Raw genomic sequence first — 25,929 nt, forward strand, 5'->3', positions numbered from 1 at the left:
AGTCAACTACATGGCTTCACATGATGGATGGTCATTAATCAAAAACCTCTTGATTCTGGCTCCTGCTGCTACTACCTGCGTGATTCCCCAGTTCAGATGCAGGAGAGGGAATGAAAGAACACATGAATAAGTCACTCTGATTGGCCCAACTCATGGTCTTTCACTCTGGGACCATCCACAGGATGCTTCCAGTTAGGGATTGGCTGTCCTAGAATAGCTTTGGCCAGAGGGCCCATCGTGGGATATGAAACCTGGCCAGAGCAAGCTGCTCTTGTGGCTGGGACTATGGACTGGGGAGGCATTGTGACTGGGGTCCTGGACAGGGTGCAGTGATCCTACAGGGGCCAGGGAAGACTTCAGAGAGGAGGATGCTGTGGAGTTGAGACTGAAAGGTGGGTGTGGATTTTCCAGGACCGGGTAGCAGAGGCCTGGGACATCCCAGGCAGTGAGGCTCAAGAGAGCAGAGCCGTGTGGGAGCTGGCGGCAACCTGCTTGGTGTTGCTGGGGTAAAATGTGTGGTGGGGGAAGGGGGGGTGGGGGGAAACGGCCAGGTCCTGAGGGCTTGGCACACCGCACCAAGGGGCAGCCTTTACCCGTGTGGGTAGGAGAGCGGAGAAGGACATCACAGGGAGCAGTGGAGACTGACCGATAGCACTCTGGAGGGTGGGCTAGAGAGGTTTGAAGCCAGACAGTAGGAGACAATACTTGTCCCCCACTGTGACTCTCGATCCTCTGAGACCACTGTGCGTGTTCAGTTGCCAAGTCGTGTCTTGACTTTGCAACCCCATGGACTGTGGCATGCCAGGCCTCCCTGTCCCTCACCATCTCCTGGAGTTTGCCCAAGTTCATGTCCATTGAATTGGTGATGCCATCCAGCCATCTCATCCTCTGCCACCCCCTTCTCTTCCTGCCCTCAATCTTTCCCAGCATCAGGGTCTTTGCCAATGAGTCGGCTCTTTGCCTCAGGTGGCCAAAGTACTGGAGCTTCAGCTTCAGCATCAGTCCTTTCAATGAGTATTCAGGGTTGAGGCCAGAGTCTGGACTTAATTCCCAGATTGGCTGGAAGAAGCGGGGAAAAGGGAGAGAAATGAAGGAGAGAAGGTTCCAGAGAAGTTTTGATGCACTAAAGATGGTTGAGTGAGGAATTTTCTTTGGAGAACTCTCTGAGAAGGATTTTTTTTAAAGCTTCTCATTTTTGGCAGCCCTTAGAAAGCAAATTCTGAGAATTATCCAAGTCTGAATAAGCTCACTCGTGTCTCAAAATACTGAAATTACAATAATTAAAAATACTGAATTGCAAAATAAGCACTAGCAAAGTCCAACAGAGCTCTGATTTGGCCATTTTTAAAAATACCAAATTCTTTCTAGAGAAGAGTTTTGTGCTGAGGTTGGCCTGTCGCTGGTGGTGAAGGAGGCCAGGGACACAGCCACTGGGCCAGCTTCTGAGGTTTTCAACAGAGGCCCAGCGAGTATCCAGCAAGATGCTATACAGGAGTGTGGCCCCATGCAACACACACTCCTAAACCCTGCTGGGAACCTACAGGAAGGAAAGGGAACCTGTGCCGTGTCAGGGGACCAGGGCCTGGGCCCAGGGAGAGGAGTGAGGCAGCTTCATGCCCGGGAGCTGGATCTGGGTCTGCATCACTCAAGGTCAGGGAAGGTAGTGCCCCTGTCAGTGGCTGCGCACGGAGGTCCAGGCTGCAGCTGCTGAAGAAACACCCAAGCCTCTCCCAGCTGTGCCACCTGAGGCCCGTCAGTCAGTGAAGAAGCTGTAAGTAGGAACGGTTTGGGTCTGTAAGAACTTCTCTGTGAAACCGAGGGTCAGTTCATCTTGTTCTATGGAAACCCAGGGTTGCCATGGCGAGAGTGACGCGATGAGGTTAGTGAAGATGCTCTGGACAAGTTGAGAAATGAGTGGACTGCCTTGTATTGGTCTCTTTCCCCTTTCCTATTTTTATTTGGCTTCATTGGGTCTTAGATGCAGCATGCAGGATCTTTAGTTACAGCATGCAAACTCTTAGTTGTGGCATGTGGGATCTAGTTCCCTGACCAGGGATAGAATCCCGGGTCACCTGCATTGGGAGCAGTGAGTCTTAGCCACTAGACCATCAGGGAAGTCCCACTCCTTTCCTAATTTTAACACAAAGCAAGAAGGAGAAAAGATTCCAGCTTGAGTGCCTGAGGAGAATGACACTCTGCCCCAGCCTTAGTATTTGCTTAAAAAAACATTCAATGTTTTTAATAAGATTTCAGCTAAACCCAGCCAAGGCAGGAACGGCTGTGTTAAGATATTCGGTTTCATTTCTTCATGAGTGACACGGAGGCATTATAAATAGTTCTTTATTATGAGTTTATATTGTGCTTGATACATGAAATACATTTCATTTAAAATATTTAAAATAAGTCTTGCTTATAAGCAATTTACTCTGATTATTGTTAAAATAATGTCCACATTCAAACCTTTCAACCCCAGCAAACCACTGCACATGCTTGGTCAGCAGTGCTTTTCTACAGTAGCAGCGTAAACTTTTTTCAGAATAAGGGAATGATTCTAGGTTATCTGTGGTGAACAGTGATTATCGTTTCTTATGCCACCAGTACTCACTGTGGGTTCTCAGATGTGCCAGAGGCACTATGTGTCTCCTTCCTTCCCTGACTTGAAGAGCCACAGCAATAAATAAAGCTGCAGCATCACACACCATGCCCTAGCTGATCTTCTGGGGTGTGCAGCCTGTCTACCAGTACCCCATCACATGCTGTATCAGGACAGGCCTTGGGCCCTTGGAGAGGAGCCTAATGATCCCACTCATGGGGGCCCTGCTCATCGCCTTCCTCCTCCTCTTCCTCCGAGTCAGCAGACACCCTCTTGATTCTCTGCAGCGCTGCCTTGATGCTCTTCTCCAAGTCGCTGGTGGGTTTACTGCTGGGGCTCGGGCCAGGGGCAGGGTGGACCTTCTTCAGTTTGACCCCCTGCCTTATGGCAGCCAGAATGTGCTCGTTGACTGAGGCTCGGGGAGGGGGCAAAGCAGGCGCCTGCACCTTCTGGGGAGGGGTCCTGCCGTGCCTTAGGGAGGCCAGCACCTCGTCCATTGACCCTGAAATTGAGTAAACAGAGCAAGGAATCATACTCTTTCTCCCCAAAGTGCCAAGATGATTTTGTACTTGTTAAAGGTGTCAAGTCATCCATCAGTTAAGCCATGATTTAAACAGATGGTCAACTCTGTGGGAGAAGGTGAGGGTGGGATGTTTCAAAAGAACAGCATCTATACTATCTATGGTGAAACAGATCACCAGCCCAGGTGGGATGCATGAGACAAGTGCTCGGGCCTGGTGCACCAGGAAGACCCAGAGGAATCGGGTGGAGAGGGAGGTGGGAGGGGGGATCGGGATGGGGAATACATGTAAATCTATGGCTGATTCATATCAATGTATGACAAAACCCACTGAAATGTTGTGAAGTAATTAGCCTCCAACTAATAAAAAAAAAAAAAAAATAAAGAAAAAAAATAAATAAATAAACAGATGGTCATCATCCCATTAGACAAATGCTCTGAGCATCTGCTAGGATATCAGCTATCTGCTAGTATCGGCTCCCTGTTTAAATCCAGGATAGTCTCATCGCTAATATTTTACCTTAACCATTGATTTTCCACTACTTCTTCAAATCCATAGCAACTCCCAGGCATAGCTGAAAGTCACCATACCTCCTGGTTAGCATGGCTGTTTCTGAAGACACAGGTGTTATCACCTTTTCAGGCAACTCTGAATATAGTTATGAACAGCTGGGGTGTTTTAGTCCAACCCAGTGTACATCGATAGCTCTGACATTCTATCTCCTCCATTTCCTTTCCCACTTAAAAATCTCTTGACTGTACCCTGCCGTAATTCTCCAACTTCAGTCTTGGATATTAGTCAGTGATTACTTGTTCTGTGACATTGAAGTGAGCAGGTTTCCACACACAATGAGGCTTAAAGGAAAACTTGAATCAGTGAACCCAGAGCGGGTGGCTCTGGCACGTCTCTGTACATAGCGTGTTTTAATTCCACCTACATTATCCTGAGGTAACTTAATGTGCTCTCTACTTTGGAGGGTGTGAAATGCTGTCAAAACACAAATTAGATCAGAGTTTCAAAGCCTTGGTGCGGAGAAGCTATTTTTCACTCTTGGCACCTTGAGCCCCCCCTGTGGTGGGTAAACTCTTTTACCACCTGCTGGAAGGGTGTGACTATGGCCACTAATTTAGGAATCTTCCGTGTGAGACTTCAAGGTGAATAGTCATTTCTAGTTCACAATTGAAAAGCTATGCAATGGCTAACAAAACACCTTGGTTCTTAACCTATAACTTGTTATTCCACTTCCCTTCTAGGAGTAATAAGATGGACTTGCACTATCGAGGGCACTTTATGGTGTTAACTCACACTTTCTTATTCTTTCAGTGCAGTGAGGCAGTGTGTGTGTTACGAGTCAGGTCAGGAAACAATGTGTGCACACATGCTCAGCAGGTAAGTCATATCTGACTCTGCAACTCTATGGACTACAGCCCGCAGTCCATAGGACTTCCCAGGCAAGAATACTGGAGTGGGCTGCCATTTCCTCCTCCAGGGGATCTTCCTGACCCAAGGATTGAACCCGGGTCTCCCGCACTGCAGACGGATTCTTTACCACTGAGCCACCATGGACTCCCAGGTCCGGAAGAAGGCTCCCCCACAAAGACCTGCCACATCCTAGTTCTTGTCCAGGCCCATGAGCTCTCACTTTCATTTACCACAGTGTTGCAGCAAAGCCCATGGAAATGGGCCATCTGGTCTCCACTTAGTAGTGTGGACATTTTCATTTGTACGTAGTTCTAGGTACAGTGAAACCTTAAATTCAGAATGACCAGAATACACATTAACCAGAACCAGTTAGAACTGTTATATAATTCCCATCATCTATCATAGTCCCCTTGTATTTGACCACTTCATTTTAGAAAGATTTCCCACAGTAAGGTTTCTCTGACCACCACTCAGACTACAAGAACAGCCCTCCGTAGTCTAAAATGCCTCCAAGATAATTCCAAACCAGTATTCTGCTTAAGATGTAACAATTTAATTCCATAAAGGACTCAGAGATGCAACACTGAGCTTAATTCAAAGCGACACTGAAACATATGGCAGAAATCAAACACTGATGTCTTAAGAACCTGAGATAGGGACTTCTCTAGTGGTCCAGTGGCTATGACTCTGAGCTCCCAATGCAGGGGGCCCAGGTTCAAACCCTGGTCAGGGAACTAGATCCCACATGGTACAACTAAGAGTTTGTATGCTGCAACTAAAAAGATGCCACATACTGCAACTCAGTCCTGGCTCAGCCAAATAAATTAAAAAAAAGAGAGAGAACCTGAGATAGGTTGATTCTTGAACAGCCTCAGAGATCCCAAGTCCTATGACCATTAATTGTATAGAGATCTTTCTTCGATTCAGGCTCAGATTTAGGCTCTAATTTTGCAATAAAAGAGTGACAAGGTAACACATACTAGAATATTTTAAGATTTTAGAGCGTTATGAAAAAGATTTTGATTTGAAGATGATGACTGCTAAAGCTGGAACCCTCTAACCACTTAACCACCCCTGGTGAGTGGGGACAGTTGGGAAGATTACCTGGGCCACTAAAACTGTCTGTGGGACCACGTGGGCTCTCAGTGGGTGATTCACACACTAGTGGAAGTGGCTGATCATCTTTCACTGAAGTCTCGAAGCGTAAATTCCGATGATGTGCAGGTTGAGAAGAAAAGGGCTGAGCAGGGAGGGGCAGCGGTGGTGGAGGGGGAGGAGGTGGCGGGGGAGGCGGAGGGGGTGGTGACGGCAGCAGTGACAGTTCTTCACTTGACGTGGAATGTGTTTGGTCACCAGCTGGAACAAAAGTCGGGACGGGGCTATCTGCAGCACAGTCTTCACGCTCAGGGGTTTTCACAGTACTGACTTCAGACAAGGGAGCACTTCTGGTTTTCCTAGAGGATGGATGGAGCACGGCTGTCATCTGAGAAGTCGGCAGGGGTGTCTGCTTGGGTAGTCCATTCCGCAGGTCTGAAGTCACAGGTTGTGAGCGAGAGCTCTTTAGGACAGGCTGGCCTGGACATCTCTGAAAATGAAAAACCACTCTGACAAACTGGCTACAATCACAAACCATCAAAATGCTAAAGTTTTCTATAAAGGAAACCCAAAGAGTTTCTTTGTGTGGATCATTCTAATTCACAAAGCAGCTGCTTCTCACTTTGCATAGGCACCCTTACTACTAAATCTATATATTGAGGAACAAGGGTTTATATACTTTCATATAATACTTTTCTCTGTAATAAAGATATGGAAGGATACATACAGGTGAAAACACTCATCATATTTTTAGTCTGATAGATCAGAAGACAATTACAAACAAAAGAAAGTTAGTTGAAAAAATTATGGTGAGTTTAAAGTATCAGGCAGCCATGAAAAATCATAAATAGTACAAAGTCTGTGTAACATCTTTAAAAAAAAATGCAGATAATATGGTGTGCAATGTATAACCATGTAAAAAACAGATCTATGAAAAATACCAGCAGTGTGGACCTCCAAGTGACAGTTAAAACAGGTATTACAGACGTTTCTCTAATGTTTAGACTTAGAGTAAATTTTATAATTTAAAAACATTAATTAAAGAAGTTGTAGTTTCCCAGGTATAGTTTGCTAAAGAAAAATCTCACGTTACAAAGAACTAATCTTGAGGGGTGTACACCTCCATGGATCAAAAAAACTGCAACTTTTACCAATTTAAGGTCAACTCGTTCCAGTTTGTTGATGGATTCTTTCACCTTCATACCACGTAAATGTGAAAATCAGGGCTCTGACACTAGTTCAGGGTCGTGGAGCTGGACTTGGATCCCTTGAATCCCCTCCTGCACAGTGACTCTGCTGTGCTAATCAGTACCCTCTGGAATATGGATGAGCTTTGAAAACATTATGCTGAGAGACCACTCACCATAAAGGACCACTTATATGAAATGTCTACCGTAGGCAAATCCATAGAGACAGAAAGCAGATTAATAGTTGCCCAGACCCAGGGAGGTAGCAGGGAATGATGGCTATTGGATATGAGATTTCTTTGGGGAACAGTAAAGATGTTCCAGGCTGATTGTAGTGATGGTTGCACAACTCTGTGAATATAGTAAACCTTTAAATGGAAGAACTGTATAGTGTGCAACCTACATGAATAAAGCTGCTTTAAAAAAAAAAAGATAATGAGAACGAATGTAAATGCCTAGCACAGTGCCTGCTATACAGCAGGGATCAGAGTAGAAAGTATATCAGGGACTTCCCTGGTGGTCCTGTGGTTAAGAATCCACCTTCCAATGCAGGGAATGTGGATTTGATCCCTGGTCTAGGAACTAAGATCCCACTTGCCTGGGGCAACTAAGCCCACACATGGCAACTAGAGAAGTCGACTCACCACAGCAAAGACACAGTGCAGTCAGAAAAAAAGAAAGAAGACAAGATGGAGCTGTAAAATACGGTGTATTCACTCTGGTGGCCCCTGTTTTTCTTGTCGGTATTGCACCATGCATCTTCAGTACCTCATCCCAGAGTTCTGTCTGGGAGTGGGTTGTTTTCTCTTTGGGGTCATTATGAGGATATACGACAAAAACAGGTTTACGCTTTATAGTCAACAAGTTTAATGTTACTTTAAGTAACATTATTATATATATCTATTTACTTTTTAAAAAATGTATTCACTTTTGAAGAAAAAATTTTATTGGAGTATAGTTGCTTTACAATGCTGTGTTAGTTTCTGCTACACTGCAAAGTGAATCGGCTTTACGTATACATACATCCCCGCTTTTTGGATTTCCTTCCCATTTTGGTCCCCACAGAGCACTCAGAAGAGTTCATTGTGCTATACGGTACTTTCTCACGAGTTTTCTATTTTATATATAGTATCAATAGTGTATGTATATCAGTCCCAATCTCCCAGTTCTTCCCACACCCCCTTGGTATCCATGTTTGTTCTCTCTCTCTCTTAAACCTGTTCACTTTTAACAGGTCACTTAACTATACTTACGTCACAACGTTTCCTCGGCCAAATTTTATAAGCCTTCTTTATTATAAATGAGGAAAAAGCCAGCTAGAGCTGAGGGCCATTTAACTATTTTTGGTTTTCCCTGCCAGTTAACAGCAGGGTGAGTGGCAAGGTCAAAAACATCTTGATATTTCTAATACTTTTGTTTTTTATTTATAGACTATAAATCATGGCATTTGGCGAACATTTTAGGTCCCAAATCATCTGTCCCTAATACTTTGTATTTTTCTCCTAGGGCGGGTGATCTTCATTATTTTTCCAGAAAACATAGGAGAAGCGAGGATTTATAGAACTCACCTCTTTAAATGCTCTTAATCGTTGGAGGGTTTTTTGGCGTTCTTGGTTTATCCATTCTCTTTTCTTTTGCTCCTCCTCTTTTTTCTTGTCTCTTTTCTATATTTAGACAAACACATATCTGTAAGCTTCCCAAAAGTCTTGAGAGACTGTAACCTGACATTCTTGCCACCTCCCCACCCACTGCCATGTCTGTACCCCCGTCTCCACCCCAGCTTCAGGGCCACAATGCACCATGCCCTCAGGATCCAGCTGACCAGGCAGTGGGGCTCCACTCTGCACAAGCTGAAGCCCATGGGTCACATAATGCAAACATAAAACATTTTTCTTCGACCACTCACCCTCTGAACACTGTGATGCTGATGAAAATATTTTATTCTTTCTTCAGCCTGTTGTAATCTGAGTCGATGATTTTCTTTGCATTGATCCTAGGGGAATAATGTAATTTCACTGATCTATTTTTTTAACCTGGTTATAAATTGAAAACTGAATGGCTTTTACTATTACCATGGGGTAGCATAAAAGGTTAAAAGAAAAAAGCACTGCATTTGGGCTGCAGTATAAGGCATTTATTAATAGGAGTTACGGTGTGATTCAGTACATCTGCCTCCTCCTCAGTCATGTGACATGGGCCGATTGGCTGCTTACAGAAATCCCTTGTTTCTGGTCAGAAGGTCATGGCTGGGATGCATGCATGTGCTTTGAGAGATGAAAAAGCAAGTCCTCCAACCAAGTAGAAATGAGATATACAGCCAGCCCCACATCCTTAAGTGGGAAGAGTCCTAAGGATCTGTTTCAGTGCAATTGTTATAAACACATTTCCCCCTAATGTTCTAAATATTTCCAAGCATACCTATATAACACATCCAGTCTACTTTCCAAACATACCTATATAACACATCCAAACTACAATATCTGAAAAATTATATTAAAAACGATATCATATAGGAATTCCCTGGTGGTCCAGTGGTTAAGATTCTGCTTGCCAACACAAGGGACACAAGTTCAATCCCTGGTCCGGGAAGATCCCACATGCCACAGGGCCACTAAGCCGAACACCACAGCTACTGTGCCTGTGCTCTAGAGTCTATGATCCACAACAAGAGAAGCCACCACAGTGAGAAGCCCCCATTCCCCACAACTAGGGAAACCCCGCTCAGCAATGAAGACTCAGTGCAACCAAAAAATAGGTAAATAACTTTTAAAAAAAACTATAGCTCAAAATAAATAAATAAATAAAACTATATCTCAAGTATGCTTACCCTCTCTTAGTATGTTACCTTTTTATGTAATCACAGTTTTTAAAAATTAAGAAAAAAATCACTCACCAATTATAAGGACTGAAATAAGCCAAATATTGTCTGACTGACATTTTATAATCAATTTAAAATAAAACTAATTTTATCATTTATTATAGCTTCTTAGAAGTTTCTACCTATTGTGATTTTTAAAAATGCCTATGCAAGAATATACAATGGAGAAAAGACAATCTCTTTAACAAGTGGTGCTGGGAAAACTGGTCAACCACTTGTAAAAGAATGAAACTAGAACACTTTCTAACACCATACACAAAAATAAACTCAAAATGGATTAAAGACCTAAATGTAAGACCAGAAACTATAAAACTCCTAGAGGAAAACATAGGCAAAACACTCTCCGACGTAAACCACAGCAGGATCCTCTATGACGCACCTCCCAGAATATTGGAAATAAAAGCAAAAATAAACAAATGGGACCTAATTAAAAGCTTCTGCACAACAAAGGAAACTATAAGCAAGGTGAAAAGACAGCCTTCAGAATAGGAGAAAGTAATAGCAAATGAAGCAACAAAGAATTAATCTCAAAAATATACAAGCAACTCCTGCAGCTCAATTCCAGAAAAATAAAAGACCCATTCAAAAAGTGGGCCAAAGAACTAAAGAGACATTTCTCCAAAGAAGACATAGAGATGGCTAACCAACACATGAAAAGATGCTCAACATCACTCATTATCAGAGAAATGCAAATCAAAACAACAATGAGGTACCATTACATGCCAGTCAGAATGGCTGCTATCCAAAAGTCTACAAGCAATAAATGCTGGAGAGGGTGTGGAGAAAAGGGAACCTTCTTACACTGTTGGTGGGAATGCAAACTAGTACAGCCACTATGGAGAACAGCATGGAGATTCCTTAAAAAACTGGAAATAGAACTGCCATATGACCCAGCAATCCCGCTGCTGAGCATACACAATGAGGAAACCAAAATTGAAAGAGACATGTGTACCCCAATGTTCATTGCAGCACTGTTTATAATTGCCAGGACATGGAAACAACCTAGATGTCCATCAGCAGATGAATGGATAAGAAAGCTGTGGTACACATACACAATGGAATATTACTCAGCCATTAAAAAGAATACATTTGAATCAGTTCTAGTGACATGGATGAAACTGGAGCCTATTATACAGAGTGAAATAAGACAGAAAGAAAAACACCAATACAGTATACTAATGCATATATATGGAATTTAGAAAGATGGTAACGATAACCCTGTAGGCGAGACAGCAAGAGAGACACAGATGTATTGAACAGTTTTTTGGACTCCGTGGGAGAGGGTGAGGGCAGGATGATATGGGAGAATGGCATTGAAACATGAAAATTATCATATGTGAAACAGATCGCCAGTCCAGGTTCGATGCATGATACAGGATGCTCCGGGCTGGTGCACTGGGATGAGCCAGAGGGATGGGGTGGGGAGGGAGGTGGGAGGGGGGTTCAGGATGGGGAACACATGTACACCCATGGCGGATTCAAGTCAACGTATGGCAAAACCAATACAATGTTGTAAAGTAAAATTAATTAATTAATTTTTAAAAAAAGAATAGAAAGAAATCTATTATTTGAAGTTTCTTTCATGATGAAAAAAATAAAAGAATACTGGAGTGGGCAGCCTATCCCTTCTCCAGCAGATCTTCCCCATTCAGGAATTGAACTGGAGTCTCCTGCATTGCAGGCAGATTCTTTACCAACTGAGCTATAGTGTATATTGTCAATCCCAATCTCCCAACTCATCTTCCCCTTCCCTCCCTCTGTGTCTGCACATCCATTTTCTATGTCTGCGTATCTATAAAAATGAATAAATAAAATAAGCTGTGTGTTAAAAAATAAATAAAAATGCCTATGTATGTCATAGACATTCAATCAACAGTTGTTGAAAGACTTAATTAAAATCCAAAGATGGTTAAATCCAAAAGGAAAAAAGAATCTTTTTAAGAAAAAAAAAAAAACTGTAGTGTATTTTAATTGTAGCCACTGATATCTACATAAACACACATAAAATGAATCATTTATAAAAGCCTTATTTTTGAACCTATCTTTTGTAAAAGAAGAAATCCCCTGAGGCCGTGAGACAAGGCGGCCGCCCGGCACCCACCTTTCTGTTCCTGAGGCGGGCTCTCCTGGCACAGATGCTGCCCCGCTTTGACTCCAGCTGCTGGCACTGCCGGCTGAGCACCCCCACCTCCAGCTGCTTCCCCTCCTGGAGCCCCATTACTCCATCCATGACCGTAAGTTCCTCTGGACTTTCACATGGGTCGTAGTAGATCACTTCATCCTGTTTATCTAGAAGCATATTAATGATTTTTAAAAACATGTTTTATTAAAAATAATGCACACTTTTTTTTCTTTTGGCTGCACTGGGTATTCATCGCTGCGCAGGCTTTTTCTAGTTGCAGAGAGTGGGGGCTACTCTCTAGTTGCAGTGCATGGGCTTCTCATTGCAGCGGTTTCTCTTGTTGCAGAGCACAGGTTCTAGGGCACTCGGGCTCAGCAGTTGTGGTGCACAGATTTAGTTGCTCCGTGGCATCTTCTCAGATCAGGGATCGAACCCGTGTCTCCTGCATTGGCAGGTGGATTTTTTACCACTGAGCCACCAGAGAAGCCCATGAATACTTTTTTTAATGTAAGGATAGTTAAAGGTTCTTACCATTAACAGGTTTATATATGTGTCTGTGTACACACACACACACACACACACACACACACATGCAACTTACATAGTTACATGTATCAATAAAGATAATTCTTAGAGAAACTTTTCCATGTGATAGAAATACAATTTTAATGGCAACACAGTATTCTCGAATTTAAGCACTCTCTGTTCTTAGAATGTCCCAATGTTCCATTATTATCATTTCCACTGTGATGAACATCTTTGAATATAAATCTTTGTATACATTTTTTATTACTTCCTTAGCAGATGAATATTTAAGGCTCCTGATCACTGTCGTCAAATCCCCCTCCTCCTCGAGAAAGGCAACATTTGTTCTACCAGCAGTATGTCATTAAGGTGCCTTAGTGATATTTAATCTTAATTACATATTGATTTTTTAAAAATACATGCTGATTGTAACAAACTCAAGTCCTAAAGAAGTACATAAAAATAGAAAGGAAAATTTTCCTCTTTCCTCACCAACTCTTTGTCCTTTTATTTCCAGAGGAAAATATGAATAGTTTGGCATGCATCCATCCAGATTAACCTTTTTCTAATAGAGCTTCTTCCTAAATATGTAAAGTGCTTATAACGTGAAGCTAAAGTTTTTTGAATACCTAGGATTCAATTAAATGTTCAGGATCTATATGAAGAAAATAACTAAACTTGGAGGAACTTTAGGGAAAAAAACAGACTTGAGTAAATGGAGAGACATACCATGTTCTTGGATGGGAAGATTCAAAATTGAAAAGACGATAATTCTTCCCAAATTAATCTCTAACGTTAACTGCAATTCCAATAAAAATTCCGAGTTTTTTGGGTTTTTTGTTTTGAGCTTGTCAAAATGATTCTAAAGTTCATCTGGAAGAATAAAGGAGTGAGAAGGAGTAAGAAAATTTTTGGAAAAGTAGATTAATGAGGGAAGGACTTGCTTTACATAATAATAGGAACAGCATGGTACCAGCTATGAGGAGCCATTCACAAATCAGTGAAAGAAAATAACAGTTCATAAATAAATCAAAACAAGTATGATAATCCTGGATATGGGACAGGTGACAAGTCAAAGCAACAGGGGAAATGTTTTTAAAACCAGTGAGTGGGACTGCTAGGAATTTGGAGGGGAAAGTAGATTGCTACCCCACATCAAAATAAACTTCATCTGGATTAAAGAGCCAAATGTTTTTAAAAGCAAAATCATAAAAATACTAAAAACATAAGTAAATACCGGTGTAATTTTGGGATAAAGGAATTACAACACCAAAGCAGAAAGACTGAGAGAGGTGACATCATAAAGATTAAATATTCCGAAAAAGCAAATGACAAAGCAATGATTTGCAACATATGACAGGTAATAACATCTCTAATACAAAAAGGGAACATTCCAAAGAATAATGGGCAAAGACCATGAATAGGCAGTAAATAAAAACAAATGACCAGTAAACATACAAAATTGTGTTCAGCATCACTTGTAAATGAAATAAATGAAAATTAAAAGATGCCATTTTCTTTCCCATCACATAGGCAAAGAATTTAAATTGTGTTCAGCATCACTTGTAAATGAAATAAATGAAAATTAAAAGATGCCATTTTCTTTCCCATCACATAGGCAAAGAATTTAAATGAATAAGTACAGGGAAACATTTTCATCATCAGCTGATAGGAGCATCATTAACTAGAATGAAATTTAGAAATTAGAAAATAATAGTGGTATGGAAAAATGTATATCAAATGATTGTTATAGTGTTGTTTTAACAATTAGGTGTCAAAATGTAAAACGTACATTGTCCTTGACCTGATTCCGTCTTTAGAAATTTATTCCAAGGAAATAATCTGTCCTATACACAAAGACATATGTAAATGAAGGTTCTTCACTACATTGTTCACAACAGTGAAAAGCAGGATATCCTAGTATATCTATTTAATGGAATACTATGCAGCCATTAAAATTTTTGATGGTTTTATAACTTTTTGAAACGGAAAGATGACTATTATATATTAAATGAAAAAGAGGTTACTGAACAGAATATACAGTTTTGGTTTAAGAAATTGATAGATATTTCTAAACATTAGCATACAAAAAAGCTACAAAACTACAGAGTCTACAAAGTATCTCTAGATAATGGAACTGGAGTAATAATATTTTCCCTTTGTTTTGCTGTGTGTTTACCAATGAACATATTATTTCAGTAACAAAAATACTGAAGGGAAACTTTATTAGAAAATTTCAATATAAAATATACAAGAAATAATTGATATTTCCTTGAATGTGTAATTTAAACATACCAAGATATACACTGAAATATAAATTTTACCTTTTATAAGTCTTTTAATGGAGTCCAACTGTGTAACAAGCAGTATTTCTTCATATTTTAATATCTCAAATTTAACCTCGTATAATTCTAATTGAACTTCATAATATTGTAATTCTAAGTCATCTACAATGTTTATTTTTTTTTCTTGTTCTGGAAGATCTTCCATCTTGTTTTCATGAAAAAGATAAGAGCAAGTTAAAATAATTAGGACATTAAAAGCAAACTTTACAAGCATCTGAGTTATTTTCTATTCCATGAAAGTGTTAGTTGCTCAACTGTGTTCAACAATTTGGGATCCCATGGACTGTAGCCTGTGAGGCTCCTTGTCCCTGGGATTCTCCAGACAAGAATACTGGAGTGGGTTGCCATTCCCTCTCCGCTCAATATCAAATATGAAAAAAGCAAAGAGAGAAGAGACACTTTCCCATTTCACTTAATGGGATAAAAATGCCTTCTTCAGCGTTAATCACAAATACTTTACCTCATCTCTGAAACATATGAAAATATTTAGGTTTTGAGAAAATAAATGGCAATGAAGTATTCACAGATGTTTCTGCCTTAAAGTCATAATGTTATAGGAAATGAAATTGACTATGCTCCTAAGACAAAGCACCTCTTTGATTATTCTAAAATTGTGCTGAAAACATGGCTTGACTGATTTTCAAGTATATTAGCTACTTTGGTTCTGAGGTCAATGTGATCATCAAGTGACTGCAACAGTATAATATTTAAAAAACATTTTAACTGAAACTTCACGGCCAAACTCCCAGTCTCTAAATTCTGAAAAGACCCTGATGCTGGGAAAGATTGAGGGCAGGAAGAGGAGTGGGTGACAGAGGATGAGACGGTTGGTTGGCATCACCAACTTCAATGGACATGAGTTTAAGCAAACTCCAGGAGATGATGAAGGATAGGGAAGCCTGGTGTGCTGCAGTCCATGGGGTTGCAAAGAGTTGGAACGACTTAGTGACTGAGCAACAACAACAGAAGATGGTAGTGGGGACTTCCCTTGTGGTCCAGTGGCAAAGACGCTCTGCTTCCAATGCAGAGAGCCTGCATTTGATCCCTGCTCAGGGAACTAGATCCCACATGCCACAGCTAAGAGTTCCCATGCTGCAAATAAAGATCCTACATGCCGCAAGGAAGATCAGTGATCCCGTGAGCCACAACTAAGACCCAGTACAACCCAATAAATAAATAAAATGGTGAAACTTACAAAAAAATTTTTAAATAAAAAAAATTTTTTTAAGATAAAAAAGATGGTGTTGGAACAAGTGAGCAAGGATGCTACATAAAATAAAAGTATATTTGTAAAACAAAGCTTCAGTTATGTTTGTTTCACCTTGTCCCGAATTTCAGCTCTTCTGTGATTTAAACACAGCTCTTTGGCTCTCATGAGTTGTAGAGTCTCCCGGGCTAACATCAGCTTGAGTTTTTCCAACCTGGGAGTTGCTGTGGCCCAGGCAGCCTGGCCAAATCTCTTCTCATCCTGAGCCATCTGTTTCTTCATTCCTGTTGGATTGTAATTAATAAAATAAAACAAGTACAACTCATAATAAAAAAGAAACTTTTTAAAAAAGGAAAAATTCATCCTGAACAAATTCTATTTATTGCCTTCCGTGTTACCTGCAAAACATCCCTTTTAAAAGAAAACTTGTATTTTAGTGACTTTTTATTGTCACAAAAATAATACATGGTTATTTAGTATAAAATTTTAGATAACTTCATTTAAAAAAAGAAAATCATGAATCTCACTTACAGCAATTGCTTCTTACATCTTGGTGCAAGTATTTCTACACTGTTTCTGTGTCTAACTAGACAAATAGGAAGATACAGTTTGACGAAAACAAACCACCAACCCCCCTCCCCCTACCCAGGATATCATTCTGCTTTATATCTTGTTTATTTCACTTACTGTATCACAGAATTCTTGCTATTCATAAAACTTGTTATAGAGAATCATGCTTAATAGCTACATGGTATTCCACTTTATGAACGTACTATAATTCCACAAACTGATAGATAATAAGTTGTTGCTATTTGTGGCTACTATCAACAATGACTGAAGATTAGACAAAAGTACCTCACCCAGGGACTTCCCTACCAGTCAAGTGGTTAAGACTCTGCACTTCCACCTCAGGGGGCGCCCATTCAATCCCTGGTCAGGGAACTAAGAGCCCACATGCCATGTGATGTGGCCAAAAAAAAAACCAAAAAGGACTTCACCCAGCCTACAGGACCATATGGTCTCGTCCCTGCCTGTCTTGCCAGCATTCTCTCACACCACATTCTCTGTACAGGCAGACCACAGAGGTAGTTCAGGTTCAGTTCCAAACCAACACAGTAAAGTGAATACCACAATAAAGCAAGTCAGATTTTCTTGTTTTCCACTGCATACAAAAGTTATGTACTATGGTCTATTAAGTGTGCAGGAGCTTTATGTCTTTAAATAAATGTACATACCTTAATTTAAAAATACTTTATTACTAAAAAGTGCTATCCATAATCTGAGCTTTGAGTTGTAACCTTTTTGGCATAGTAACATCAAATATCATTCATCATAGATCACCATAACAAAATGTAAAAGTTTGAAATATTGGGAAAATTACCAAAATGTGACTGACAGAGACACAAAGTGGGGCAAATGCTGTTGGAAAAACAGTACTTGCTATTCTTAAAATTTATTTATTTTTATCTTTTGACTGCACCACATGGCATGTGAGATCTTAGTTCCCCAACCAGGAATCGAACCTGCACACCCCCCTGCATTGGCAGCACAGAATCTTAACCATTGGAGCACCAGGGAGGTCTCAGCACTTGCTATTTTATAATAGACTTGCTCAATGTGGGGCTGTCACAAACCTTCAATCTGTAAAAATCATACTATCTGTGAAGTGGAGTAAGGTATAGCGCCATGAAATGAGCAATGAGATGAGGTGTGTCTCTGCTGTGCTGCAGCCCATGGCTTCCTCATACTTGTCAAGCTCCCTCATACCAGAGGGCCTTCGTAAATGCTACTCCTGCCTGGAACAGCCTCCCATCAATTTTCTGTTCTCCACTTCCATTTACCCTTCAGCTAGGAGGGCAAATACCACTTCTGAGAGGCACTATGAGACTCATTTTTCTCTCCTAGGCTCTCAGCGCCCCATGTTTCTCTTCATCATATGGCTTCTTGCCGCCACTGCCATTTTCCATATGTCTGAATGAATATATAATTAAGATTTCTCTTCCCTCATCTGACTTTACAGTGTCTATGCTTATCCTTATAGTGAATCCCCAGTACCTAGAAAATACAGAATCCGGTGCTTAAGAGGCACTCAAGTGTTTTCTGAGTACAATGAAAATTACATGTATCTTAGTATAGCATTTTAAAATTATTACCTTCTAATGCTTCTACCGTTTTTTCAAAGTAATTCACTGTAATATCTTGAATAGAGACTATAGCTTCTTCAGCCTGTCTGGTCCATTCTTGGGCTTCCTTCTGCAGGGCAACTATCCTTTTAGGACCCAGATCATCCTCATCCAAGGACTTCTACAGAAAGAAGGGAAAGTTGTATCAGTAATCAAGAAGAGTCATGTAGAATCATTAGAAAATCGAAAGGAAACTGGTCATGTGGATTATTTAAACTACTTTTATTACTACTACTTAGTCAATTAAATTTCATTCATTCATCAATTCCTTACTGAGTATAAGTAAGGCTCTAAGTGCAGCATCCTCTGGAAGACAAAGGGATACTCTGGAGCATAAAGGAAAAAATACCCTACTTTACTTTGTACTACTCGAATAACTTTTTCTAGAAGGGAATACTGTCAAGCTGTGTTTCTCTGTTAATAATAACACATATTGTTTGCAGACCTTCCCTGGTGGTCCAGTGGCTCACCTGCCAATCCCAGGGACACTGGTTTTATCCCTGGTCTGAGAAGATCCCACATGCTGTGGGGCAACTAAGCCTGTGCATCACAACTACCTAGCCCATGCTCTGGAGCCCACAAGCCACAAGGGAAGGCCACACGCCACAACTGGAGAGTAGCCCCCTGCTCACCTCAACTAGAGAAAGTCCGTGCGTGGCCCAGCACAGCCAAAAATAAATAAATACATTTTTTAAATGTCTTCATCTTTAAATCAATTTAAAAAATAAATTCGATGTATCTACAATATTATTGAAACACAGGGTGAACCCAAAGTGGAAACACAGATTGAATCATAGATGCAACTAAAGAAACAGTATGTCATAAACAGTAAATCTGATAAAGTAAAAACATAAAACGTACCAAAATAGCAAGCTTACATGAAGCTGCAAGTTCTCGCATGTCCCTGAATGGCTGCAGTAAATACTGGAAGAACATGGTTGTCGCAGTAACTAATTCCTGGTACACTTCATCTTCCTCTCGATACACATTCATTAATGCTACCATGGTGTTGGCTTTTTCATGCCCTTGAAGCAACTAGAAGGCAAAATGTAAATAAAGTTCAAGTATGGACAGTATGAGATCACACCAAACCAACAAGAGTTAAAGAAACCTGAATGTTCGAAACATTAACACATCAATTTAAAATACTGATTAAACATGAAAATGCTATTGTCCAACCAAAATGCCCAGTAAGAATGGTTAAATAACTCATGGTACATCCATAGTAGAAATATTATTACTGTAATCATTCATTCAGCACTGTGCTTTTGCCCAGTTCAGTAATCTGGGCACTTTTATAATAATAAATGGGAGATAGAGGAGGAAGTAGAGTCGAAAATTTATGTCCTAAGTATGTAGTACATATACTAAGGACTCAGAGAAAAGGACCTGAAAGAGGATATTTTTCCATCACTTTTTTGACCATAAAGGTATTCTGAGAATGCACTCCTTTTTTAAAACTGCTAAGGGACTTCCCTGGTGGTCCAGTGGTTAAGACTGCGTTTCCACTGCAGGCAGCACAGGTTCAATCTCTGGTCAGGGAACTAAGACCCTACATGCCATGTGATGCGATCAAAACAAACAAACTCATAAGGACACAGAGATGATTCCAAGTACTCCTCCAGCATGTTGACTCTCTCAATTCCCCCAGGTTAGTATTCCCACCAATTCCCCAGCAGAGTAGACTCATTCACAGCATCACAAATGGGGCTCTAGCCTCTGAAGAATGCTTCTGAGGCAGGGCAAGAAATAAATTGAGCCCTTATAATCTAGAAAAACTCATTTGGTAAGAAACTACCGCCCAGGAGAAGAGAAATAAAATCAAGTAATACTATAAACTCCCCACCCCCACCCCTCGGTCAGTACATCCTTAAATTCTTCTATTTCCTTCCCTCCAGTTAAGGATAAAGTGATCTATGTTCAATAGTCATTTTATCCAGGTGATAACAGTAGGATTACCCGCCCCCGGCCCCCAAAAAGCAAAAGTTTCCCTCAAGAAAATGAAAACACGTGAAAAAGTAAACTTAAGACAACTGATGTTTTTCAGCCTTATTTCTTAAGACTATTCAGACTTCAAAACATTCAGTTTCACTTTCTATATTCTAGCAATGTTAGTAATTGGTCTAATTCTAGAATCAATTGCTTTCCTGTTCTAAATATGAGCTGAGTACTAAAATTATTACATGCACTTCCATGGATGCAGTGTATTTAAGCCCTCACCCACCCACATGTTCCAGGTAAACAGGTGAACTATACCAGTGTCAACAGCTAACTTAACAGTATGAACTATACTAGTGCCATAATACCTCTGAATGAACTCAAACTTGGACAAAGTGTATATACTTTTACAATAGTAACATATGCTAGTTTAGGGGAAAACCACGTCTCTCTGAGAAACCAGGTGTCTGAAAAATAAAAGTGATTCAGTGGTAAAGCTGAAGATCAAAGGTTAACTAGCCTGAAACTGCCCTGTGGTTTCTTCATATTATCAAGTGGAATAAACCTATGAGAAGTGGGTGTATAAAAAGCTCATTCTAATTTAGCTTGAGAGAATATAATTAAGATTTTGGAATGTGGCTAAATTTTTCTTACACCTCCCCTTCCTCAAATGAATGCAGAGAAAAATCATTCTGATTAAGAACGACCTAAAGTGAGAAAGGGCTTTCCTGGTGGTGCGGTGGTAAAGAATCCGTCTGCAATGCAGGAGACGCGGGTTCGATCCCTGGGTGGGGAAGACCCCCTGGAAGAAGGAAATAACAAGCCACTCCAGTATTCTTGCCTGGGAAATGCCACGGACAGAGGAGCCTGGTGGGCTATAGTCAATGGGGTCAGACACGACTTAGCAACTAAAACAACAAATAGAAGGGGCAAGCGAGCGGCATGTCAGGGTGTAGCATAGAGAACTCAGTCTTGACTTAAGGACAGTCAATTCGTTGTGGATATATGAGCCATGTTTTCCTCTTAAACCCTTTTTTAAATCCCCTTCAGTTCTGTAAACTTAGCGCTCAAAAAATGAATCGTTCAATCGCTCTAACAACCTCTTTCAAGCTTAAAACTGCTTTCCTATTGCTGCTGTTCCAAACTGATGAATACAGCTCATATTCTATCGGCTTTCCACTGGACCAAGTCTGTTTTGTTTTGTTGGCCCCACTGCGCACACGGGGTCTTGGAAGCCAGTGCCCCCTCGCAGTGCAAAACGGGGAGTCCTTTCCTTGGACCACCAAGGAAATCGCCTCACCAAGTCTTTCTTACCTCAAAAGCCTGGGTCCCAGAAGCCCCTTCATCCTCTAACACATCTTGTCTCCCTTATGGGTCTTCCCCTCATGCGCGGAACCTGCCTTTGGTTACATTCAGTCCTCGTTATCACTTCCTACACTCATGGGATGTTTCTAGTTCCTCTTTCAGTATTCTCTGGCATTTCCGGTCATAACAGCCTGCTCCGCCAATATCTCCAGGGGAAAGGTTTAAGAGCCTACTCTGGCTCTGAACCGCGAATAAACTCTCAGTCCTCTCGCCAGGCCCCGTGCGGGTTCCGCGGGAAGTCCCCTCGCTGCTGCCGGACAGGTGAGGCACCTGCGAGGCTGCGCGCCCCTTCCGCGCATCACGCAGATAACGGGAAGCCCCCACTCTCGCGCTCGTCCCTCCCCAGGCAAAGGAACACGGAAACGACCTGCGTGGGCCCGGCGGGCGCGTACCTGGCGCAGCCGCGCGCTCGCCTCGTCGCGCCGCGCGCGCAGGGCTCGCTCCCGGAATTCTCGCGTGCTCTCGCAGTCGGCCGCGCAGCCCTGGCCGGGGAAGAGCGCGTCGCGCACCGCCGCGCCGCCGCAGCCGTCGGCCGCCTGGCCGAGGTAGCGTTCCAGCTGCCCGCACAGCTCCTGCAGCGCCGCCTCGCTCGGGCCCGCGGGCGCCGGCCACACCAGCGTCCACAGCCCGAGCCCCAGGCCCCAGGCCCCGCCGCCGCCCGCGTCTAGCTCCGGCGGCAACCGCGGGAAGCAGCGCTCGAGCGGCGGCCACAGCGCTGCCAGTTGCCGATGCGCGCCGCGGAGCCCGGCGGCCGAGAGCAGGCCCGCCCAACTGGGCGGGGGCGCGGCGGCCTCGGGCGCGAGTTCGGGCCCCTGCTGGCTCCCTTTGCGCCGCCGCCGCCGCTGCGCCGTGCGGTCGTGACAAGTCACGGCGAACTTGCCCTCCACATCATTCCAGGCCACCAGGAAGCGCAGCTGGTGCCGCTCGGGCTCGGCGAAGAGGTCCTCACGGATCGGCACCCAGCCCTCCAAGCTGTCGGGCTGCTCGTCCCCCATGGCCGCCGGCGGTCAGCGCCCGCAGGGCTCGGCTCGCCGGAGCCTGGTCTCGCACCAGCAGCCGCTGGACAGTCCGGACCGCGTCATTTTTCGCTGAACTGGAATCGGCGTCAGCACCCCCACCACCGCCACCCTCGGCACTTTTGATTGGCTGTCTGCTGCCTGGGAGGCTTCCAACAACGCTTCCGCGATTGGTTGGATGATAGATGGGAGGGTTCGCGACAACCAATGAAATGGTCAGGAGGTCGCCGCTCGTAATCAATCAATGTCGCAACCTCGTCCGGATCCTGGGATTACCACTCTTGCCTCACCTTTTCCACCTATATACACATTGGCAATGAAAAAATATTTGTTAAACGAACTAATTGTTGTCTTAGCCTCCTACACTAAACTGTGAGCCTCTTGAGAACGGAAACCCGGTTGACTGGGTCTTCTATCATCAGGGCCCTAGTGAATGCATCGTTCCTGAGCTCAAGAACGTTGAGGTAAAACATTAAACTTAGTAGTTACTTGTTGAGGGCGTTAAGTGCCAGGCACTAGGTAGAAGCCACAAGTTTGTTGGTATCAATTCAGCAAGCTTTTATGGAATGTATAATGTTTTGGGAGGCTGGGCGCGAAGAGGGCATGCCCCCAAAAAAGAAAAAAGATACCTCCGTTTTCAAAGCCTTCTGGCTCCCAACCAACATGTTTAAATACAATCCATGTTCTAACTTGTCATTTTAGAGATAAGGAAACTGAGATCCAGAAAAGAAACTTTTCTTAAGATACCCAGACACTCGGGCAATTCAGATACTTCAGACCACCTGGCTACTGAAAACCTGTTTAAGGAGATGGGGTGATGTACTTTCAGGTGGGGATGGAGTGTGGGTTGGAGCTGAACCTGTTCATACAACAAGGAATAAGGCAGCACTGGTCTCTACCTAGGAAATGTACAGTGTAGACAGAAATACAGTACATGTCAGCTCCCATCCTGAGAGAGCTGCTAGGGTGGTAGTGGAGTTGGAGGACAGAGAGGGAGGAACAAGAAGCTCAGGGAGCAGGGAAGAAGCCCTTCATCTAAACAAGGTTTGTGAAAGTTTGATTCAGGAACCAGTGAAGGGATTGTTGAAGTTTTTGAGCTAGGAAAACCTGGAATCAGATTTCCGACAATGATCCCTCCCCCCAGCAAAGAAAAACAGGGCCAGGCTGAAACTATGGTTAGGGCATCTGCCAGCCTGAAGACAATCCCAAGGCAGATGATCTAGCCCCAAGGCAACTAGGAGACTCTAGGAAAGTAGCTTGAAGGTAAAATTGCCTCTATCTGAAAGTCCTTCCCTTTAATACCAAAGAAAGTTGGGGCCCTGGGTCTTGGATTCCTAACAGCTGCTCTGGTTGTCATTTGGAGAATTTTGAACATTACTTTGGCCCCCTGATTCGAAGAGCTGACTCATTTCCCCCTGATGCTGGGAAAGATTGAAGGCAGGAGAAGGGGACAACAGAGGATGAGATGATTGAATGGTATCATCAATTCAATGGACATGAGTTTGAGTAAGCTCTGGGAGTGGTGATGGACAGGGAACTATGGTATGCTGCAGTCTATGGGGTCGCAAAGAGTTGGACATGACTGAGTGACTGAACTGAACTGAACTAGTCTGTTTTAATATCTTTTTGTATATTCTTTTTAAAAATAATTAATTTACTTGTTGGCAGTGCTGAGTCTTAATTGCTGAGCGGGCTTTTTCTCTAGTTGCCGTGAGCAGGGGCTACTCTCTAGTTGCGGCACCCGGTTTTTCACTGTGGTGGCTTCTCTTGTGGCAGAGGACTGGCTCTAGGGCATGCGGCCTCCAGTAGTTGCATCACATGGGCTCAGTAGTTGCAGCTTTCAGGCTCTGGAGCACAGACTCAATAGTTTTGGTGCATGGGTTTAGTGGCTCTGTGGCAAGTGCGATCTTCCCGGATCAAGGACCAAACCTATGTCTCCTGTATTGGCACGTGAATTCTTGACCACTGAGCCACCAGGGAAGCCCCTGTGTATTCTTTATAGAATGTCTTTTAACTGTATTTTTTATATTATTTTATCATTTCTATTAGTCTTTCTAATTATTTGCTTTTTCAAAATGAAATTAGCAGGCTTTCTATAATTTTTATTTCATGTGAGGGGAATAAGTGTATATAGTCTTAGAAAAAATATGGATAAGTATACATCAAACCTAATAATTGTTGTTACCAGGATGTATGACTGGTTTACATTCACTTTACGGTTTGATTCTTCTGTAGTATTTGCTTTTTTCTAAGTCAAACACTATATACTATTTAAAACAGGAAATAAAGACTTTTTAAACATAGCACATGGAAAATATAATTATTATAAAATGGACACATCAGAGATAAAAAGATAAAAGTAATATAACTCAGAAGACATAAACCTTGCTTTCACTTTGTGTGTGTGTATATATATTTATTCAGTTCAGTCACTCAGTCATGTCCACCTCTTTGCAAACCCATGGACTGCAGCACACCAGGCTTTCCTGTCCATCACCAAATCCCGGAGTCTGTCATCGAGTCAGTAATGCCGTCCAACCATCTCATCTTCTGTTGTCCCCTTCTCCTCCTGCCTTCAATCTTTCCCAGCATCAGGGTCTTTTCCAATAAGTCAGTTTTTTGCATCAGGTGGTTTTATACTATAATAATATTTTGCATACTCTTTTTTAATTAATTTTTTTAATTGAAGGATAATTGCTTTACAGAATTTTGTGGTTTTCTGTCATACATCAACAAGAATCAGCCGTAGGTACACCCCTGTCCCTAATATTTTGCATAGTCTTTCTACTTTCTACTCTTTGTACAAATATATTGTGGGCATTTCCCACATTTAAAAAATAGGTATCTACAGCATTATTTTACAAAAAAAAAAAAAAAAACCAAAAAAAATAAATAAATAAATAAATAAAAAATAGGTATCTACAGCATTATTTTAATACTTGCCAATACTCAGTTGACATTATTGTGATTTATTTAAATGATTCTATTTTGGTAGAAATAGATTAACTTCCACTTTCTGCCAATAGAGATAATGCTGTGGTGAACCTTCTTGTACATGCATCTTTGCATAATTTATTTTTTCAAATTTTTTGCTTTTGATGTTTTATTTGCTTCCAATATTTTTGCCATATAGATACTTGGCAGTAACAATGTTTTTTAAAATAAAATTTTGATTAAGATTTCAAAAAGCAATAGATGTCAAATTCTAAGATCAAATCACCACGTGCAGACTTATAAATGAAATGGTCCAGAACCCTGCACCAATGGGAAAAAATAAAAAGGGATCAGAGTGAAGAAGAGAGGGTGTCTGGGAGGGAGACTAGTGGAGCAATTTTTCTGGAGAGAGCTGTGGTTGGACTGGCAGGGGAAGGGTCAGTATTGGAAATCCTACCCTCTACCCCTAAGCCCCGTGAGGAGTTTGCTGTATTTCCTGCAGGTGGGCCAACGGTGGCCGGAGGAGAGAAGACTGGCTGCTCTGGTGGCTGAGCTGGTGGAGTGGCTGCGTTGGAAGAGTCTGCATCCCAGAGTTTGC

The 25,929-nt window shown here is 42.1% G+C and overlaps 1 protein-coding gene and 1 long non-coding RNA gene across 2 annotated transcripts; one reads left to right on the plus strand and one right to left on the minus strand.

The window, feature by feature from the left end:
* Window positions 1–2,324: 2,324 nt before the first annotated feature.
* On the minus strand, window positions 2,325–22,511 carry WHAMM (WASP homolog associated with actin, golgi membranes and microtubules). The gene is made up of 10 exons (XM_043489534.1): window positions 21,774–22,511; window positions 18,940–19,113; window positions 18,049–18,199; window positions 16,010–16,179; window positions 14,668–14,833; window positions 11,798–11,985; window positions 8,725–8,811; window positions 8,387–8,482; window positions 5,641–6,121; window positions 2,325–3,095 (listed from the first exon to the last, which is right to left on the minus strand). Exons 1-10 carry the CDS (start codon window positions 22,374–22,376, stop codon window positions 2,794–2,796), a joined length of 2,418 nt encoding a protein of 805 aa, XP_043345469.1. The 5' UTR covers window positions 22,377–22,511; the 3' UTR covers window positions 2,325–2,793.
* Window positions 21,536–25,916, plus strand: LOC122454872. Its single transcript, XR_006273553.1, has 3 exons — window positions 21,536–21,642; window positions 22,820–22,861; window positions 25,834–25,916. It is a non-coding gene; the product is annotated as an uncharacterized LOC122454872 (long non-coding RNA).
* The last annotated feature ends 13 nt before the right edge of the window (window positions 25,917–25,929 follow it).

Source organism: Cervus canadensis, chromosome 17, assembly GCF_019320065.1.
Source record: "Cervus canadensis isolate Bull #8, Minnesota chromosome 17, ASM1932006v1, whole genome shotgun sequence".
In the NCBI taxonomy this organism is placed as follows: Eukaryota; Metazoa; Chordata; class Mammalia; order Artiodactyla; family Cervidae; genus Cervus; species Cervus canadensis.

Bases quoted from the DNA above. Each gene is read 5' to 3' on its own strand.
- WHAMM (XM_043489534.1), bottom strand. From the start codon at position 22,376: ATGGGGGACGAGCAGCCCGACAGCTTGGAGGGCTGGGTGCCGATCCGT. The intron at 19,114-21,773 runs GTACGCGCCCGC...TTTGCCTTCTAG, and splicing joins CGAGCGCGCGGCTGCGCCAG to TTGCTTCAAGGGCATGAAAA. The intron at 3,096-5,640 runs GTAATCTTCCCA...ACTCAATTTCAG, and splicing joins AGACAGTTTTAGTGGCCCAG to GGTCAATGGACGAGGTGCTG.